Source organism: Martes martes (assembly GCF_963455335.1).
Source record: "Martes martes genome assembly, chromosome: 2".
In the NCBI taxonomy this organism is placed as follows: Eukaryota; Metazoa; Chordata; class Mammalia; order Carnivora; family Mustelidae; genus Martes; species Martes martes.
The window spans coordinates 1,884,757-1,904,928 of NC_137889.1; the positions used below are offsets into that span (position 1 = coordinate 1,884,757).

Genomic DNA, 20,172 nt, shown 5'->3' on the forward strand with positions numbered 1-20,172 from the left:
TTTGCGCCTGCTGCTTTGCAAAGCCCTTTTTTTTTCTAATAATAATAAGAAATAGAGCACAAATAGCCTTCTTTTGAAATGAGAGAAACATCTTATCTTGGATCAAGCTTTTGTGTTGTAATAGATGTGGTCTTACTGGCCCCAGGGACAAAATGTGTCGCCTTTATTTCTGAGCTTAAAAATGAATATTCTCTTATTTTTTTTCCTCAATGTCTTAGTTCCTCCCTGGCATGGCTTTCAGACCTGTTCGTGGGTTTTCGGCAGCCCTTGAGGGCTGTCTGCTCGAAGAGGGGATGCTCTGGGAGGGGCATCTATGTGTCCCTGAGCCCTGGAGCCCCTGCTCCCCTGAGAGATGAGCGACCCGAGCCAGCCCATTGTGAGCCCAGGCTCTGTGTCAGCTGTGTAGACCGATGTGTTCCAGGAGCAGAGGGCGGCTGGCGTGGGCAGGAGGCAGGCAGTGTCTCCCTCCCTGTCTACACTCAGGACTCTAAGTCCCGGTGGGAAATGTAACATTGTAGCCTGTAGTGACTTAGCTTTTGTTGCGGTTTGGGAAGACACTAAGACCTTTTTGACCTGAGAGAGCCAGTGTGACTTCTCATTTCCTTAGAAGTGCGCCGGCCCCAGCGGTGCAGTTTGCTGCTAGACGGAGGCGGGGGGCTCAGTTGTGGGAGGAGGGCGGTCGCGGGTCAGACCGCATCCCTGGGGCTGTGCTTGCTGACCAGATCGTTGTCTTGTCAGGGCACTGACCAGAGGGCCAGCCTGGCGCGGGGTCTGAGTCCGGGCCGGCTCCTCTGCCTGGAGGGCTGTGGGCGGGACCCTGGGTGGTGCCCCGGGACATACCAGGAATGTTGCCGGAGGTTGGGAAGGGGAGAGTCCAAAGCAAAGGGACTCCTCCGTGGGTTGGTTCATGGCCCTGCAGCGGCCCGGGGCCCGGGGGGGTCCTGAGGTTCCTGCTGTGGACCTCTCACCCCAGGGGGCGTGTGCAGGGATGGAGAGGGACCGAGGAATGGCTGAGCCGGAGGGGCCTCCGGAATCCAAGCAGAGCTTCTTGGATGTGACTCCAGAGCTCCAGCAGGAGGTCTGACGCGGACGGTGGATTTTGTGCCGATGAAGACCGAGGCTGCAGGCGGGCCGGGCCTCCCGTGGGGAGCGTGTCAGTTACCCTGGAGCACTCGTCGTGGGGGCGGAAGCAGGGATCCATCAAGGAGGAGCCTGCCCGGGCAGCCATGCCACTTACTGCGGACAGGACCACGGATGTCGTCTCTTAGAGCCCAGAGGCAGGAGGCCCAGGGTCCAGGGGTGGGCAGGGCGGCTTCCTCAGAGGCCTGCCTCCTTGTCGCATAGACGCTGTCTCTCCCCGTATCCTCCTGTGTCGTCCCTCTATGTGTGTCTGTGTTGTGATCCCTTCTCCTTATGAGGACCCCAGTCCTGGAGTACCAGGGCCTGCCGTAGGGACCTCCACATGAGCCGCGTTTGGAGTGCTGGGGCTTTGGCCTTCAGCATAGGGTTTTGGGAGACACAAGTCAGTCCTCGAGGGAACGGCGGGAAGTAGCAGCCGGATAGGTGGGAGGAAGCCAGGAGTGTGTAACGTCATTGATGCCAAACGTGGCAGTGAGGAACAGCGCGGTGACTGGAGGGGACAGATGCGGATGACCCACGGGCGTTGGCTTTGGGGACACGTACCCCAGCATCCCGTGCAGCCGGCTCCCCAGCGAGGGGGAGGCAGCAGGGGTGGTGGGGGAGAGAGGAGCAGGTGGAACACAGAGGGTTCAGGGCAGCAAGACTCCTGTGTGTGACCCTGCCATGGTGGACACGAGTCATTGTCCAAAGCCATCAGGGGCACGGCCCCTGACGGGAGCAGTGGACTGTGGGTGACAGTGACCTGTCAGTGTGGGTCGGTCATAAGAAAAGCTCTTTGCCACTCACTTTCCTTCCTGAGCATATTAAACAGGAATCCCTTTCTCCCTGCATGGGGGAGCCTGGGGTTCAGGCCCATGGGGTCAGAGGTCATAAGGCTTTTTTTTTTTTTAAGATTTTATGTATTTATTTGACAGAGATCACAAGTAGGCAGAGAGGCAGACAGAGAGAGAGGGCAGAGAGGCAGGCAGAGAGAGGGGGAAGCAGACTCTCCACTGAGCAGAGAGCCCGATGCAGGGTTCAATCCCAGGACCCTGAGATCATTACCGAAGGCAGAGGCTCAACCCAGTGAGCCACCCAGGCACCCCAAGGCTTTTTTTTTTTTTTTAAGATTTTATTTATTTATTTGACAGATGGAGAGAGAGATCACAAGTAGGCAGACAGGCAGGCAGAGAGAGAGGAGGAAGCAGGCTCCCCGCTGAGCAGAGAGCCCGATGCGGGGCTCGATCCCAGGACCCTAGGAACATGACCTGAGCCGAAGGCAGAGGCTTAACCCACTGAGCCGCCCAGGCGCCCCCCAAGGCTTTTTTAATAGCAGTGTTTGCAAAGTCACATAGGTGTATTTTATCTAATTCTTAACATGCCCCAGTAATAGAATATCCCTTCCAAGGAGAGCATTAGCCAAGGGAAGAGCCGGCATGTGATTCTGAGTCTGCCTCGCAGAGTGGGATGTGTGCGCGGCGTGATTTCTCACGTGGCTAAGTGAGGCCATCGCCTCCCCCCCACTCCACGCCTGGCCTTTCTGGTTGTATGTGTAGTTGGTTATCATTTCCCTGCCGTGTTGATTTGGCAAACGGGAATCTACAGGATGGAAACAGTTGTATTTGGAAAACGTTGTCAGTTTTGGTTTTTCCATTGAAGAGATTTATTGCCCCAAGATAGGTTGTTCCTGTGAATAAGCTGACTGCTGACTGATAAAGCCAAAACCCAGACCGCCAGTATTTTCCCGTCGCTTGGTGCGACCGGAGTTGGTTGGGGAGTACGTAAGTCACTGCGACTGGTGCGCGGGGACAGGTTCTGTCCACCCCCAACTCCAGGCGGTGTCTGGTGGTTTTACTTATAACGCTGCTTACTTGGACGACACGGGTGAGCCGCATCCACGTCTTGATTAAATACGGACCTCAGAGGATGAACATTCTCGGCGAATTCGGACGGCCACGTAGGAGTGCTGACGCCGGAAACAGCCATGGAACAGACAAGAAGTGTCCTTGTTGTAGAAAGTTTGCCAAACGCAGGAGCGCAGAGAGGAAAACGCGGGTCCTTCATGGCGGCCCCAGAGCGCACGGGCCCTGGGCTGGTCTTCGTGCGAAGGGATTGCGTGGTGGCGAGCTGTACCCACCAGGTGCCCCTGCAGCGTCGTGCAGTGACCCATTGAGCGGCGTGAAGTTCAGCCACGTTGTGCATCCACAACCACCCTCTGCTTCCAGAACTGTCCATCTTCCCACACCAAAGCCTGTCCTCCGTGGTCTCTCACCTGTGCCCTCCCCAGCCTGCGTGTCCACCGGCTTGTGAGCAGAGGCACGCTGTGGCCGCTCCTGGGTGACTGGTGCGTTTCACTTGGTGCGGTGGCCTCGGGTCTGTCCGTGTCGCAGAGAGGCCAGGGTTGTCTGTTTCAATACTGAGTGTGTCCCGTTGTCTGTGTCGACCGCATTAGATTTACCCTTTCATCTGGCCATGGACTCTGGGGTTGTGTCCATCTCTCGGCTGTCGTGAATAATGGTGCTTGGAGTGGGTGCACACTCATACGGTTACATGTGTGTGGTTGCACACTCGTGATCGCACACTTGTACAGTTGCATGCATATATGGCTGCACACTCATGGTTGCACGTGTGTGCGGCTGCAGACTCATGTACATTTACAGTTGTGTGGTTGCACACATGTGATTGCATATTCGCATGGTCACACGTGTACAGTTGCATGCTGGTACAGTTGCACATGTGTATGGTTACACACGTTTGTGGTTGCATGGTGCATGTTTGCATGTGTGTGGTCACATTCTTGGTGGTTACAGTTGTGTATGGTTGCACACTTGCAGGGTTGCACACATGCATGACTGCACACTCATGGTTGCACATGAGTGGTTGCACGTTCTTAGGGTTACACGTGTGTATGGTTGCATACATGTATGACTACACACTTATGGTTGCACGTGTGTGCAATTGCACACATGTGCGGTTGTATGTTGGTACAGTTGTATACATGCATGGTTGCACACGTGTGTGGTTGCACATTTGCATGGGCCTACAAGCACCTGCTTGATCGCCTGTTTTTAATGCGTCCACGTGAATCCCCACCTAGAAGCAGGTACTGGGCCGTGGGGGAGCTCCGTGTTTAGCCTGGACTGTGTGCACACCCGCTGCTCCAGTTCACGTCCCCTCCAGCGGCGCACCGGGGTTCCCGTTCTCCAGTCCTCGCCAACCTTTGTTATTTTCTATTAAGTGAGTATGAAAGGGCCAATTAAAGACACTATTAGTATGTCGGGAATCTCTTTCCAAATTACTGAATAATCTTCAACAAAATAATTTTAATGGTTTCAGTAGTAACGCACTGTGTAAACGTGTCATGATTTGGAGACTCTGTCTTCTATTGTAAGATATGCAGGTAAGTATTCCGATGACCTCAGATCATTTCCTCAAGGCAGACGTGTCATGGTAGAATTTCTGAGATGGAGGATATACAAAACTAGAAGGCTCGGGTAAATGTTGGCAACCTACTGTCCACAGGTCGCCAATGCACACTCTCATCAGAATTACGTGTTTTAAAGACATTTTTCTTTCTTTCTTTTTTTTAAAAATATTTATTTATTTATTTATTTATTTGACAGAGAGAGAGAGAGATCACAAGTAGGCAGAGAGGCAGGCAGAGAGAGAGGAGGAAGCAGGCTCCCTGCCGAGCAGAGAGCCCGATGCGCGGCTCGATCCCAGGACCCTGGGATCATGAACTGAGCCAAAGGCAGTGGCTGAACCCACTGAGCCACCCAGGCGCCCCTTAAAGACATTTTTCTGAAGCCTTTCCTTGATTCCATTTCAGTATTTGCCACTGTCTTGCTTTTAGCCAATGAAGGTGAAGTCCCAGCATGCCGGGTGGGCCCCATGTGTGCCGTGGACGTGGCATTCTGGCCGAGAGGTCCCTCCCGCCTGCCCCCTCGCAGGGGTCAGCCTGAGCTCCCCATTACTTATCACCGATGAGAAAGTGTTTTCTCTGAAAGACCCGTTAGAGTGTATTGCTGGTTCCAAAGATTCAAGGAAAAAATACACACCTGGTATTTAAAGCCACTTATTCTTTTGGACCATCGGTGGTTCGTCTGGACAGTGAGGCCCCAGCTGGAAAGAGTTTCTAGGCTGACTCCTGTGTCGACACACATCTGTCAGCTTCCCTCCCTAGGAATGACTCCACCCTAAAACCCTGATATGGACTGTCCCGCCCCCCAGTCTCCCCCCAGCTCAGGAGCTACCAGGCGCCCATGTCCTTCAGCAGCCCAGGGGTGTAGAAGCTTGTTTCCGTAGCCTGCTCCGCACCCACGCTGCTCGTCTGTTGCTGACCCAGGCCCTGTCCTGGGATCGAGGGGTGCTCGCGGGGCTCTGGGCAGAGCTGGAGGGGCAGAGACCGCCCACCATTGTGCTGGGACAACCCGACCTGGCCTCACCCCACGCCCCGCGGACCGGGAAGGTGACTCCATTACCATTGTCTGTAAGGCCCCAGGCCATCCCAGGAGTCCACCTGGACCCCAGCCCTGGGGACAGAGCAGGGAAGGGAGCCCTGCGGCTTCAGTACAGGGGTGTGGAGGGCGAGGTTCCTGATGTCTCCGTTACCTCAGCCCTAAGACGCGCCATCCCTGGCCCCTGATCCTGTTCACGTGTCTTCTACAATAACTGCGTTCAGATCCCTACATTCCCCGCAGGCGCCTTGGGAGACAGTCGGGCACGTGTACCAGCTGTTTGGCTGGTAAGTTGGGGTGGAACCGTCTGGAAGGGACCCGGGCTGGGGCAGTGGGCGCCTGTCCGGGCAGATCCCTCCCCAGCCTCATAGAGCTGGAGCTCTCTGTGCCTCGGGCCCCCTGAGTGGCTCAGAGCAAACCCGGTCACCCTGGGGTGTGCTGGTTTGCTCGCTGGGTGAGTGATTTCTGCTCGTGCTAACCTTCAGGTCATCTTCAGGTCACATTTTCCTCCCCTTAGTGCCCATTACTTCATAAGGGAACCCCCTAGATTCCTCTAGGGTTTGGGGTCCCTCGGTCCTGCAGGGGGTGCCCCTCCCGTGAGTGTGCGGGAACATAACCTTAACGGCCCAGAGCTTCTCCCTGGAAAGTGACTGATTTTTTCTGATATTTTGTTTTTTGTCTGAGCACCAGACACCAGCCGACTGTCTTATTGTTACTGGTGGTTAAGGATGTCCAGTTCTGGGGTTTTCCATGTTCTGCCCCAGTGCTGGGGTGCAGGGAAGAGGAAGAGGCCCTTCCCTCCTGTGCTGTCCCCTGCACGTCCTCCTCTGTCCCCTATCCCAGCTCCGTAGCCTGGGTGCTGTGACCTCTCATGGGCTGCCTGGGCATCTGTCCACCCGCTTTGTGAGCCAAGCATGGGGGTCCAGGCCTCACCCTGTGGATAAGTCCCAAGATGGCCAGTCTCAGATGCTTGTCCCGGTGCCCACCTGAGACCCCCTCGGTGATATCCGTGAGGCCGAGCCCCCTCCTCCCTGCCCCGAACACCCTTGGCCAGGGACGTGTGGCCAGAGGGCCGGAGGGCAGCCTTATGTGCGCAGGGAGCGCAAGGTCCCCTGCCTCTGGGCGGTGACGTGCTGTGCTGGTGGCTGCGTGGGCGGAACCGGGGGTCTGGGGATCCGTGGGGCGGGAGCCACGTCCGTTCTGTGAGGTGGTTGAACGTCTGTCGTGGGCGCCCCTGTGTCCAGATTTTCCCTCTCCCTCGTCTTCGCCCCGCTGCCCTGGCCTCCCAGATGTCCCCTGTCGCTGACAGCGAGCGCTTCTCCCTTCCTCCAGGCTTGACTGCATTCTTCCGACCCGCAGACGGCGCGGCGAAGCGCGAGTCCGCCGGCAACGAGGACGACGAGGGGGAGCAGTTCGATTTCGACAGCGGAGATGAGGTTCCGGAAGCAGACCGACAGGCTGCGGGCGCCCCCCCGGCCAGGAACGCGGGCGCAGACCCCCCCTCCGGCTCAGGTGGGCCCCCCGCGGCCAGCGGCACGAGCGGCCCGGCGGCTCCCTCGCCCCTGCGGCCGGTGGGATGGGCGCGGGGGCTGTGGGCGTCCGGGAGTGGGACGGTCGTGACCGTTCTGTGGCGTGAGCCCGAGAGACGGGTTCGGCTCTGGCCGGGTGTCCCTCGTTTCTGCTCCCGCCCCATGTGTGCGGGGGCGCTGGGGGTGTTAGCCGGTGAAAGTGGCCCCGGCGCCCCGTCCGCGGGGACGTGCGACGGTTCCGGGGTCAGCGCCGTCGGGTGAGGGAAATCTGCTTGGGTCTCGGAGGGGGCCTCATCGGCTCGGACTCCCCGACTGGGAGGATGGGCTGGGGCGAGGCTTCGTGTCTTCGTCCCTCACAGCAACCTCTCCACGTTGCCGACCGGCCCCGAGTTCAGCGGCTTCTCGCTTGCTCATCTCGCAGTAGAGACCACGCTGGGAGCCGCCAGGCCCCGTGGGCACACCCGCCCCTCCGATGCCCCAGAGTCGGGGGCGCCCCTCAGCACCCCAGCTGTGGGTGTCTCCTGGATGGGCCGGTGTTGCCTGGGCCCCGGGGGGGCAGGTCAGCGGTGCCCCCACCTTGATGCATGTGTGTTTGCCTCCAGGAGGTGAGGTTGGGATGGGGGCAGACACGGACGCCCCGGCAGAACCCGCCGTCCTCCAGGCCCCGGCGAGAGTCAACCCCTACTCCGTGATCGACATCGCGCCCTTCCAGGACGAGCAGCCCCTGCCCCCGGATGCGGACGCGGAGGACGACGGCGGGAGCCAGCCCGTGCCCAGCGGGTACTCGGTGCCCGTGCCCTGCGGCTATGCGGTGCCCTGCAGCCTGCCGCTGCTCCTGCCCGCCTACTCCAGCCCCGTCGCCGTCCGCGCCGCGCCCCCACACGAGGAAGGTAGCGCCCCTGCTCCTCTCTGCACACCGCGGGCCGTGAACTAGCCTTGTCCCTGGGAGCCGCGGTGCTGGGTGCTCAGCGAGAGCCACCAGAGCGGACTGAGGCGGAGCCGTCCGTTCGCCTGCTGAGGCCACAGGCACCTGCCACCCCTGCCACGGGCACAGGTGTCCAGGCGCTCCTGAGGGCCCGCACTGTCCCCCCAGCAAGTTGGTGTGTTCTGTGCAGAGCGGCCCCCGGGAACGCAGCCTGCTGAGTTCTCGCTCCCTGAACTCTGTGCTCTGTGTCCCGGACGCGCCACGGGGACACAGGCAGAGGGCTTCTGAGGGATGAGACACCCCTCAGACCCAGAATTATAACTTGGATTACGTGAGGTTTCAGTAGACGAGTTCGTTCCTTCCCAGTTATGCACAATGGAGACAAAACCATCTTTAAAGAGAATCTCGAATTTACACTGGGACACGCACGAGGTTTTCAGGGTTGATGTTTCCCCATTTTTTTTCCTGGCGTAATTGGCAGTGATCTCGGAAATTCACCACGATCCACAGGGCTGTCCGTATCTTGTAGCCCAAAGACTAAGAACGATCTGAAAATAGGAAGTAGACGATGCAGTCAAAAAAAGATTAAGGAATATGTTCTTGTGTTAATTTGCTTATTTTCAGATCGTTTGGTTATTTTTAATAGTTAAATACTAATTTATTTTTAAGTAATTTAGCATATTTAAAAACCATTGGTTTCTTTTTGTGCCGTCCTCCTAGAGCTGTTAATAAAACCTGTCATAACTAACACTGTGGTAAGTGCCCGGAGCCAGGAAGGACAGGTCTGATTGTCTTTTCAGCCTTCAAAGACACACAGGTGCACCAGGCTCTCCGTTGGGGTCATGGGAAAGCCTGGACTTCGGGGGAGGCTGGGGTCCGAGGCCTGGACCTGCACTGCTGGCCTGCTGTGAGCTGGCCAGCTGCTTAACTCTTTGCACCCTGTGGTTCTCCCGTGGACCTGGGGGTGCCTCCTGGCTGTGCCAGCTCAGGCCCCCTAGCATGGAGGCTGCCCCATCTGGACCCTCAGAAACAGGGACAGCCAGAACCCCTTCTCTTCCCTGCTGCCCAAACCTGTTCTGAAAAAAGACTCTGAGGTTCCCGTTCTGTTCACTAGTGGTCCTCCAAGAGCCAGAAACTCACAGTGCTCTGCTTCTTGGCATGAGCTTCCAGCTCTTTCCAGAACAATAAGAGATGAGCAGTTAGTGTGGCCAGAGAGAGAACTTCCGAGTGTGCGTACCTTCTCCTGACCTCTCCTCATCAAAGGTCTCGTGTCTGAGCACACAGCAAACCGGGTGCCTCTCTCTTGAAACGGGGAGCACAGGGAAAGACATCATGTTGGGTGGGCAGTGAGACGAGGCTTGCGTGGTGTGCATTTGGGGGTGAGGAGTGTTGCCCTTGGCCCAGGCTCCGGGCAACAATCACGGTGCGCAGCGTGGTTGCTGCCAGTTAACGTCCTTTCTTCACCACTTTTTCTAGTAGCCTTGTCTCTTGGGAGGTCCTGGGGGTCATTCTTTGGGGCAGTATGGTGTGGTGGGAAGAGCAGTGTTTGGAAGGGGGCGCAGGGTTGAGTTCAGATCCTGACCCTGCCTCTGACCTGACCCGTGGTCCGAGGCAGATGCCTGCCATTTGGTGGCCTTGAGAACACGGTGAGTCCGTGTCCGTGTGGCCCCGGCTGCACCGCTGGGGATTCCCACCACCGAGGAAGGGCATTTGTTAGTAATGAGCAGGACCAGGGCACTATTTATGGCTGAGGTCTCCACGCTAAGTACAGTGCGCCCTGCTTTTCGTGGACAGCAGCGCACCGTCGCTTCTTTCTTAAAGGCTTTTTAGGGATGGTGTCCCAGTGGGGCCGTTAGCGCCCGTCCTCGGTTGAGCTCATGGCCTTTTGCCCTGAGCTCATCACCCTCTCGGTAAACCAGACCCAGAGGTGGGAGAACAGCCATCAGCTGAGACGTGTGATGGACTTGGTGCGTGAGTGTGTGCGTGAGTGTGTGTGCACATGCATGAGGACATGAAAGGTTGGTTGTCAGATACCATGGAAGTAACTTCCTCCCGTGAGATCTTTGGGGGCTGCCGTAAATAGATCACAGTCGTAAATTCCCACGCAGAAGTGAAGAACTGAGAGAAAACCGATTTCTTTGTTGCTCAAACTCGATTTCTTTGGGGCACTGCTAATTCCGGCTGTTTCAGACGGCCTTTGTGTATCGCTTTTTACTATAATCCTATTTTAAATACATTTTATCTAAAACCTGAAAAACCTTTAAATTTGTCAGTTAATCATTTTTATGCTAAGATAAGCTTATCATTGAAAAAAATATAAAAGCATTTTCAGGATAAACATCCACTTCCTGAGTGTTTTACCCTAAGCCTAAACCCACTGAGTTTTTTTCTTTCCTCCTAGAAACTCAGGATGCAGCAGAAGACAGCCAGTTTACTTCCTCACGTTCTGAGGATCCAGCAAGCAGGTATCTTTACTAACTTCCGTACATGCTCTGAGTCCATGACCCTTTCCTGAGATGTGGGATGCGGCCATGCGAAGGGCTGGCCTGCCCGCCCTCAGTGCTGTGAGGTGACCGGCCAGGCGTGCCCCCAGCCCGAGCCCCTCCCTCCTGGGTCCGGGACCGCTCCCTGTGTCTTCTGTGCCCCCTGTTGTGTCACCCGGGGCTCCCAAGATGGGCTCTCCAGGATACAAGGACCCCACAGGCTGTCCCTCGTGTTCTGGGGAGACAGGCCATATGGAGGCACAGGTGGGTCGACCGGGAGGCTGCGCCCTCCTCGGGCTCTGTGTGCTTTAGCGTCAAAGAGGGTCTCAGCATCCTGTGGGGGAGGGGGGCTTTTCACCGGACCCGCCTTGCATCTGGAGTCCTCCAGACTGATCTGGTTGTAGATCTTTCTTTCATGCCACTTGCCTTCAAAGACGCTGTCGTCTGCTTGAGAGGCCCGGCAAAGTCCCCTCTTCCCAGCGAGCTCCTCCTCCCATCTCAGGACCCCTGCGTGAGCACACTTGCAACAGGATGGACTGCTTTGTGCCCTCACTCGTATTTCCTGTATCCCCTCTGCTGCTGGGTGAAGGGTTTTTCAGAGATAAAGACCAGGTTTAGGGCATCTGGGTGGCTCTGTTGGTTGAGTGACTGCTTTCGGCTCAGGTCATGACCCCGGGCTTCCTGGATCGAGTCCCGCATCGGACTCCCAGCTCTTTGGGGAGTCTGCTTCTCCCTCTGAACTTCTCTCCTCTCATGCTCTCTCTCTCTCTCTCTCATTCTCTCTCAAATAAATAAATAAAATTTAAAAAAACCAAAAAGACCAGGTTTACCAAGGCTTAGCGTGGAATGTGCTGGGCGCGTGGTAGGTGTGCCTGTGTGTGGTTGCTGGGCAGCCGTGCTGGGGGAACCACGCACCATGCCTGTTTCGAGTGTCCAGTCCTGTGGGTTTTGGCACGTTGTATCATCTGTCCTAAAATTGTGTTAGAATCTATATAACGTAGTATTCGGCCATTTTAAGTCTACAAGCCAGCGGCCTCTTGTGTGTTCACACTGCTGTACAAGCGTCACTACTGTCTGCTTTCAGAACATTTCATCTTCTCAGAAACTCCCCGCTGGGTGGTAATCTACCGTTCCCCTGTCCCGGCCCCAGACAGCGTCCGTTCCGTGCTGGGCTGCGAGCTTGCATGATCGAGCTGCCTCCTGGAATTGGACTCACGGCCGTTGGCCGCGTGTCGGGCTCGTTTCCCTTCGGGTCACGTTCGCAAGGCTCCCCAGTGTTGCGGGATGTGTCAGGGCTGCCTTCCTCTTCAAGCCCGAGTAATGCTCCTTTGTGAGCACGCATTGACCTCTCGGCAGGCACCCGGCTGGCTTCCACCTGTGGGCTCTCGTGGGCAAGGCTGCTGCGGGCACCGGGGCCGGAGCACCTGAGTGCCTGCTCCCGGCCCTTCAGCTCTGCACCTGGGGGCAGAACGGCCGGATCTCGGGGTGAGTCTGTATGTACCTTCCTGAGGAAGCAAACCTCTTCCTGAGACAGCAAACTGTCTTCTGCTGAGGCCGCGCCGGTCACATGTCCACCAGCGATGGACAGTCCCGCCTTCTCCGTAAGATCAGGATCTGATTTTCCTTTTTAAAGAGTATAGTTGTACTACTGAGTGGGAAATGGTCCTCGTGGTGGTTCTGATGTGCATTTCCTTGATGAGCAATGGCACGGGGCCCCCCACATGCCTTTGGCCCGTTTGTGTGTCTTCTTTGGGGCGATGCCTTCAAGTCCTTTACTTACCTCTGAACTGGGTTTTTGGTTGTTGAGTTGTCAGTGTTCTTTATTTGTTCAGCGTTAATCCGTTGTTGGGCACGTGATTCGTGAACATTTTCTCCTGTTCTCTGGGCTGCCTTTCACTCTCTTGGTAGTTTCCTTTGTACAAAAGTTTTCGATTTTGATGAAGTCTAACTTATGTATTTTTCCCTTTCGTATTGCCTGTGCTTTTGGCGTCCTACCCAGTCAAGGGCCGGCAAGTCAGTGCCGTGCAGCAGTCTCACCGCGTTTTCTCCCAGGAGCTTCGTGGTTTAGCCCACAGGGCTGAGGGACGTTCTGATGACGGTCGGGTCTGGCTGATTCGAGGTGTGCTTACGGCTCTGCGGCCCGGCGGTCCCAGCCCTGGGCTGCCAGGGCGACGTCTCCGGCTGTCCTTGTGAGCCTCTTTCGGTCTTCAGTTCTGTGCATTTTTGCTTCACTTACTGGGGCCCCTTAGTTGGCGATGCGTGTGTTTCTAATTGTTACATCTCCTGTCGCGTGCGACCTTCTGTCAATTTGCAGTCTCCTCCTTTGTCTTCTGGAACCTTTGATGAGTTAAGGGCCCTTTTGTCTGAGCGGTGTTCAGCACGTGGTGGAGTGTCTGCCACCTTACCTGGTTTGTGTTTGGTGCCTGGTGTGCGTGTTTGTTCACTTTTAGCCTTGTTACTTGGATCTTCCTCTGCTCAGCATTTCCCGAGTGCCCGGCACGTGCTGGGCATCTGAACGGGAGAGCAGGTGAGCCAGTGTCCACGCAGGCACCGGCAGAGCAGACGGGGAGAGCGCGGGCTCCTGCCTGGGGCATCCCGCTCGCGCACGCAGCCGGGCGTCCTTGGCCTTGGCCTGCGGTGCTCACGCTCCCTTGGCTTTTCCTTTCGGGCAGCCGGCTGGCCTCCGGAAGTAGGTGCACTCCTCCCCCGACGAGTGGGGTCTCTGGAGAGAGGTGCACACCTGCAAGGTCTTTCTACCTGGATGACCTTGTGAACGTCGCCTGCTGCATCCCCCAGGACGCTTCGCGAGGACCGAGTATGATGAAAGGCGCGTGGGGGCGCGTTGTCCCTGCTGATGTAAACGTCACTCTGGGGAGTGCGTCTCTCGAAGGACGATGAGTTAGACCCAAAAGGGCGTGAAATGACGTGAGAGGCTAACCCCGACCTGTTCTCCAAAGCGCGACCTTGTTTAAACATATGGAAACACTCAGGAATTGTTTAAAATATTGTCTGTGCTTCACGTTTTCTCTTTTTTTGCTTAATGTTATTCTGATGTAATTTTAGATGTAAAAGGTGTAAGAATTTTCTTTAGTGACAAATTCTTCCACGGAGTGCAGGACTGACTGGGGTTCTAGCCTCACGGGCGCCCACAGAGCGTCCCCCCGGGCCTCTCGGCCTTGCAAGCTTCGAACCGTTCACAAGACCTTTTAGCAAACAGAAATAACGATAATGGAAGAGACCGTCCTGCAGGGACACCCCCCATCTCTGTCATTTACTGTGAAGTGTGGCATCAACTTTGATTTTTTTTTCCATATGGAGGGTCTCCAGCGCGTCCCGTGTTCTCTCGGGGTGCTGACCCCGTGTTCCAGTGTCTGTCCCTTCCCGTGAAGGGCTTTACGCGGCGCCGAGTGTTTGTTTGCAGCACGCCCCCGAGACCGCGTGCCCCCAAGACCCGAATCGCAGCTGTGTCGGTGTTGTCAACAGCTGTCCCTCTCCCCGAGGTGGCCCTCCTCCTGTTGAGGGAATCTGATTCCTTCTTCCAAGTAAAGCATTGCCAAGGCTTCCATCGCCTGCAAAGTGACATCCCTGTCCCTCTGTGAGACCCCGTGGCTTGGCCCCTGGGGCCCCGCGCGGTGAACGGACCGCCGGGTGTGCTGTGAGCAGTGTTCACGTCTGGTGGCAGGTGTGGCGTTGCTCCCGCTAACCTGTTCCCGGTGGTCATGAAGGCCCGTTGGTCACTCTGGTGTGGCTTTCCAGTTGGCACCGTGTGTGGCACTTAACAGAAGACCTGGCAGGGAAAGGACGGCCCCTGGGGTCTTCTGGAGCAGGGGCTTCACGTCGTCTTTTGTCCGCGGTGCCAGGTCCTGTGCCGTGCGAATGGTGAGCCTGCAGAGGCATCATCAGTAGCACGGAACGGAAGTTCGAACTTGGGCTGTGTTGAGAAGCCGCAGCTGGGGCGTTAAACTGGGGACGGGCAGATTAGGACCCGCTGAGGGAGGGGCGGAAGCCTCCCGCATGTGTCCACGGGAGCTCCCTCAGCCTCCCAGTGACTGGTTTGGGGGACTGAGAATCCCAGGGTGACTTTGATGGAAGGCACAGCCGGGGCCACCCACACAAGGGCAGTGGGGTCACCAGATCTATCCCTGACACATCCTAGGCCCAGGGGGTGCGAGCTGGGGGAAGGGGGTCCCCTGCCCCAGCAGATACGGAGCAAGGCCACCAGCACCTGTCACTTATTAGATGAGAGTGGAACAGAGCTCACTAGCTTTTTACGGGCTTAACTCTAAGTGTTGCTTTTACGAGGTGCCCTGAGAAAGTGGAGGGGGCGGCATGGCGGGGATCCCATGCTTGGGTCCTTCTTGACAGGTCAGACGGTGGGTGTGGGCAGGCGCGTCACACCGTGAAATGCACGGGCAGCAGCTCAGAGCACCCGTGATGCCATCCAGGGAAACAGAAGGGGTACAGACGGGGAAGCAGAGGTACCCTTAGGGGACAGCCTGTGGCCTCATGACGGGAAGCGTCCACTGTTGTGATTTTGTGGTTTGTTTTCTCTTAGCGACGACCGGGCGCACAAGGAGGACAGTGCCCTCGCCCGGTGGGTTGCGGACCCGGCCAACACCGCGTGGATGGAGAGTAGGTACCGACGCCGCCAGGAGCCGGGTGGGGCCCCCCCGGGGTGTGTGTGTCTGTCAGGTTCTGCTGCTCATTCCTGTGGCCTCTTCAGGTCGAACATTTTAGAAACGTCTTCATTGACCCCAAGTACTGACTGGTGCTGTCCCCAGCTCTCTGCAGCCCTCCTTTACCTCCCATTGGAACCCCTCTGCTCACTCCATCCCTGCAAGTAGTTGTTCCTCATTGGTTTCTTCCTCACAGTGTCTGGGATTTGTCATGACCGTCCTCTGTTTGGGGACCGATGCTTTGACCCGGGCCCATAGTCAGCAAGTCACCGTGGGACATCACCCAGATAGGTTTCTCAGGATTCTCACTAAGATGCTTCTTCATGCTCCCATTTTTTTTTTTTTAAAGATTTTATTTATTTATTTGACGCAGAGAGAGAGATCACAAGTAGGCAGAGAGGCAGGCAGAGAGAGAGGAAGGGAAGCAGGCTCCCCGCTGAGCAGAGAGCCCAATGCGGGGCTCGATCCCAGGACCCTGAGATCATGACCCGAGCCGAAGGCAGAGGCTTAACCCTCTGAGCCACCCAGGCGCCCCTTCATGCTCCCATTTTGAAAAGGGGATGGGGGGTTGGGGGGCCAGGTAAGCCAACCCACCATCCGGATGGCAGACCAGATCTTCTGGTCCACGTGCGGTTTAGAAAGCACAGCTATTTTTAACTATGTGTGATTTTTAATTTTTAAAGAAAACTAAAGATGGCTTTTCTAATTATCTCTTTATTATCCACTGGCTCACTAATTTCTGTGTCATTATCTTATATGATCGACTTCCGAGGAAGAATTGTCTTAACCGTCTCCTAATTATTAAACTATCTCCCGGAATGTGTTGTTCTGGTTGTAATTATGACATTGTCGAGCAAGGAACTTAGCGTAAGTAGATGATTCTGCTAGGGGCTGCTAAATTGGGTTCATTATAGGATGAAATTAATATCTTCCAATTCTCTAGAGAATTAATTTCCAAAGTAAAATTTGTCTGACTTTCTCCTGTTACTCGTTTTATTACAATCAGAGGCAGCTAGTTAGAGTAACACACAGGTTAGGTGCGCTAAACTCTACCACAGTAAAAGAATCTGGGTATAACTTTTGATTCCCCCCAAACTTCACCTAACAGCCTCCTGTTGACGGGAAGTCTTCCTGATCACATACACAGCGCACGCCCGTACTCTATGTGTGTGGTATATCCTGCATTTTTGTAATAAAGTAATCTAGAGAATAGAAAGCGTTATTAGAGAAATGATAAATACGTGAGAATACATTCACGATGTGTACTAGACGTCAAGAACAAACCTGCTCGTAAGCGGGCTCACGCAACCCGCAGCGGTGTTTCGGGGGTCCGCAGACGAGCATCCCTTGCGTTCTCTAATGGTGTAGAAATGCTCATCACGACGGCAGTTCGTATGACTATAAGGAGGCAAACGTCCGTCATGTGGGGGCTTGGTGGCAGCAGGAGAGTAAGGAGCACCCTGAATTACCTCCCCCCGGCGTCCCCCTGGAAAGTAACAATGGCTCAGTGTCAGAGGAGCCAGGTTCAGTGTATCGACCTCATTTTCTTGTTGCCTACTCACCGGGAACACCGTCGTGTGGTCGATTTCCATGTGAGGCCGCACTCTCACGGATACGTAAATGCATTTCCGGTTTCACCGCTGCTCCTGTATGTGACCTTCTCACACGGTGCACGGCAAGTAGTTTGCCCGCGGAGAAGCCTCACTGCTTCCTAAGAGAACTTGTTACGATGTCGGAGGGGATGGATGGTCCGCATAATGCAGTCGGAGAGATTTTATCCTAACAGGCGAACCTCCACACCCTTGGCCGAAGCCTACTTTTCCTAGCCAGTGGTTCCGAACATCCCAGAACGATCGGTTTATTTTCACAGTTTCCTTTCAACAGAGCCCTGCTTGAGCCTCCCTTTATTTCTGAAACCACGCACACCACCGTTGTATTTTTTGCGTATCAGAACACATCAACTTCTCAAACTTAAAAAACATTTTTAAAGGGCCACATGGAGATGCGTAGATAGACCCAAAATGATGGACTGAGTTGGCCTGGAATCCACAAAACTTCCTGTCAGCGAGAGTCCCAGCTGGGTCAAGTAGCGTGTCATCCTCCATCCCAAGAAAACATCCTGTCCCAAAAGCAATGGTCGTGCTCCCGTAGGTCTCGTGAATTAGCCCTTACCAACTGACTTTCAGAATAATTATAGCATCATAGGAGACTGTGGTCGGTCCTAACAGTGTAAACTGTATTTGGTGAGTCGGGTGAGGTTTTCACGTTTCCCTCTTTGTATTCCAGATCCAGAAGAAGCCATTTATGATGACGTGCCAAGAGAGAATTCGGACTCTGAACCAGGTTTGAATTGTCTGTGATCGAGTTTTAGAGGGTTCAGTTATCAGTGTTTCCTTCTGGGTGTAAAAAAGCACGAGTCAGTCTGCACACAGTCTGTAGACACACAGCTTACGTGTGTTTCATGGTTGTGTTTTGTACGTTGTCTAGTGTCTCCTTGGTGCCATGCAGTGGATTATTGGTCTGTGCACACAGGTGTGTGCGCTTCTATTATAGGCCTTTAATGAGGGTGATTGAGTAACATAAAGAAGCAGAAAGAGTTAAGATGTGAAAAATAAGAACGGAAAGGTAAAAAAACATGGAAGCTCTGAGTACCGGCATATACGTAACAAATGACTTAAATGAGAAAATAGAAGAAAGGAGTCCTAATACTTTTCCAGAATTAAAGAGTGACGTAAGTTCTCAGATTGCAGAAATACAAAATTAAAGCCGGGTCCAGCCTGAATCCATACCCTGGCACGCACACTTGAAACCGTGAGCACAGCTCCGTCCACTAATTCCAAAACACGAGTGTGTAAAAAGAGGGAAACATAGGCAATACCAGATAAAGATTGGGGAGACTGAGTGCTACACTCTACAAACGATTTCATGTTGCATTTCAGGGAAAAGGTACTGAGCTTAACGAGCTGCAGAGAGAACAGAGAGCAGATAATGACTTTGTGAGCGAGTTTAAGCAGGCAGTGAGGAAGACAGCCCGGTGGTAGTGTTCCATCCCCGAGTGTGGCCGAGGGGTGGGGCTAAAGCCCTGGGCAGGGCACCGGCCACCTGGGGAGGCGGCGGGCTGACCCTCGCTTCTGCCGTCTGTGCGTTTCTCAGGAAGAGGGTGTGAATGATGATTGTGTGTGTTTTGCGGTGATAGTTTGGGTCTGCATTTATGGGCAGTCACTAAGAGAATAGAAGGTTATTTAACTTCCAACCCAGTAGAGAAAAACTGAGTCTGGGTTGTAAGGAGCAAGAAAATGTAAAATAAGAAAGGATGGCGAATGGTATGAGTAAAGATGGCAGAATTAGTCCGAGGATACTGCTGTTTATAGTAAAGATAAATTGAGTCCAGTTGGCCATAAAAGAAAAAACCCAGATCTTGGGTTGGATAAATTAACAGAGCTAGGTACAGATTTTAATGAGAGCTGAATACAGATACAAAACATTTGTAAGTAAATGGATGGAAAAAGAAATACAAGGCCAGTTCCAACTAAATATAATAGCCAGTATTACTCTCATATACTGGATGTTAGTCTGTAAAATGTTATTCACAGAGCCCTTTCCAAGAGAGGACTGTAACCGTTCTAAACTTGTGGGCTCCTAACAAGACAGTCTCCAAACATATAAAGCAAAACATGACCAAGATGGAGTCGGCCGTAGTTAAGTACGTGATCGGAGTGGGAGATTTTAGGAAAGCTCCTCCCACTGTCGTGGATAGCGGATGTAGAATTAGTGAGCTGCTGAAGAGGACGGTAGACTGTCTACGGAAAGATCCTGTGTAGAAACCTGAAGCTAATCGTTTCAGAATGAGCTTTTTTTCCAAACGCATGGAATATTTATAAAAATTATATAGCATTCCTCAAAGCAATTGTTAGCAAATGCCAAAGAATTAGTGTTCATGCCTCATTCTCTGATTTAAAAAAAAAATCAATAAAAAGAAACATTTGAATATTTAAAAATAACACTAATATCTAGCTCATAGACAAGGCTGATCACAGGATGGAAATTAAGAATATTTGACTTGAATAATAGTGAAAATATTACATAAATTTCTATGGGATAGTTTAAAATAATGAATTATAGACACAATGGCATTTGTTAATAACAGAAGATAGAAAAATAATGAGCCAGCATCCAACTCCGTTATATAAAAGAATAGCAGAGGGAACTCAGAGAAAATAGAAGAAAATAAAAATGGTTGGGGCGCCTGGGTGGCTCGGTGGGTTAAGCCTCTGCCTCCGGCTCAGGTCATGATCTCAGGGTCCTGGGATCGAGCCCCGCATCAAGCTCTCTGCTCAGCGGGGAGTCTGCTTGTCCCTCTCTCTCTGCCTGTCTCTCTGCCTACTTGTGATCTCTCTCTCTCTCAAATAAAATATTTTTTTAAAAAAATGGTAGCAGCAGAAGTGATAAACAGAAAACAAAGAAACGATAGAAAGTTATCAGCATAAGCAAAGAACAGTTCTCTAAAAATAATATGAAAGTAGACAAGCCTCTGGTAGTGCTGGGAAGAAAGGGTATTATTGGAAGGAGAGAGAAGCAGGGAGGGAAGGAAAATGGATCTGTAGAAACTCCTAAACACCAAGAAGGGATTCTGGAAACAACTTGGTATCATTCATTTGAAACACTTGGACTGCATCTGACGTAGAAAACATTGATGCATAATGACCCCCGATCTAGAATTAATTGCTTAACTGATGTGCCAGACAGCCCACTGAGACCCGTGTCCTCGTCTCAGAGTGGCTAAACCACCAGATGGCAGGCAGTTCCTCTGCTCTACACACAGTTCCAACGGACAGTAGAGGACAGGAGCAGGTCACTCCTGAGGGTCTCAGTAGAAGCTTATAACCTCCTTCACCCAAAGGGGTGATGCTGAACATCCTAATGAAAATGTAAAGAAATAAAATCCAGGAGTATCCCAACAAATAAGCAAAAGCCAACCTTAGC

At 53.7% G+C, this 20,172-nt stretch overlaps 1 protein-coding gene across 4 annotated transcripts in view; it reads left to right on the forward strand.

The window, feature by feature from the left end:
* The window catches only part of ARHGEF10 (Rho guanine nucleotide exchange factor 10), a 96,433-nt gene that overhangs the window by 18,679 nt on the left and 57,582 nt on the right, over positions 1-20,172 (forward strand). For all 4 annotated transcript variants that reach the window (XM_080796789.1, XM_080796788.1, XM_080796790.1 and 1 more), the window contains exons 3-7: positions 6,909-7,088; positions 7,708-7,995; positions 10,432-10,495; positions 15,069-15,145; positions 17,476-17,532. In XM_080796789.1, coding sequence (XP_080652915.1) covers positions 6,909-7,088; positions 7,708-7,995; positions 10,432-10,495; positions 15,069-15,145; positions 17,476-17,532 — 666 coding nt within the window. The remainder of the gene's footprint in view (positions 1-6,908; positions 7,089-7,707; positions 7,996-10,431; positions 10,496-15,068; positions 15,146-17,475; positions 17,533-20,172) is intronic.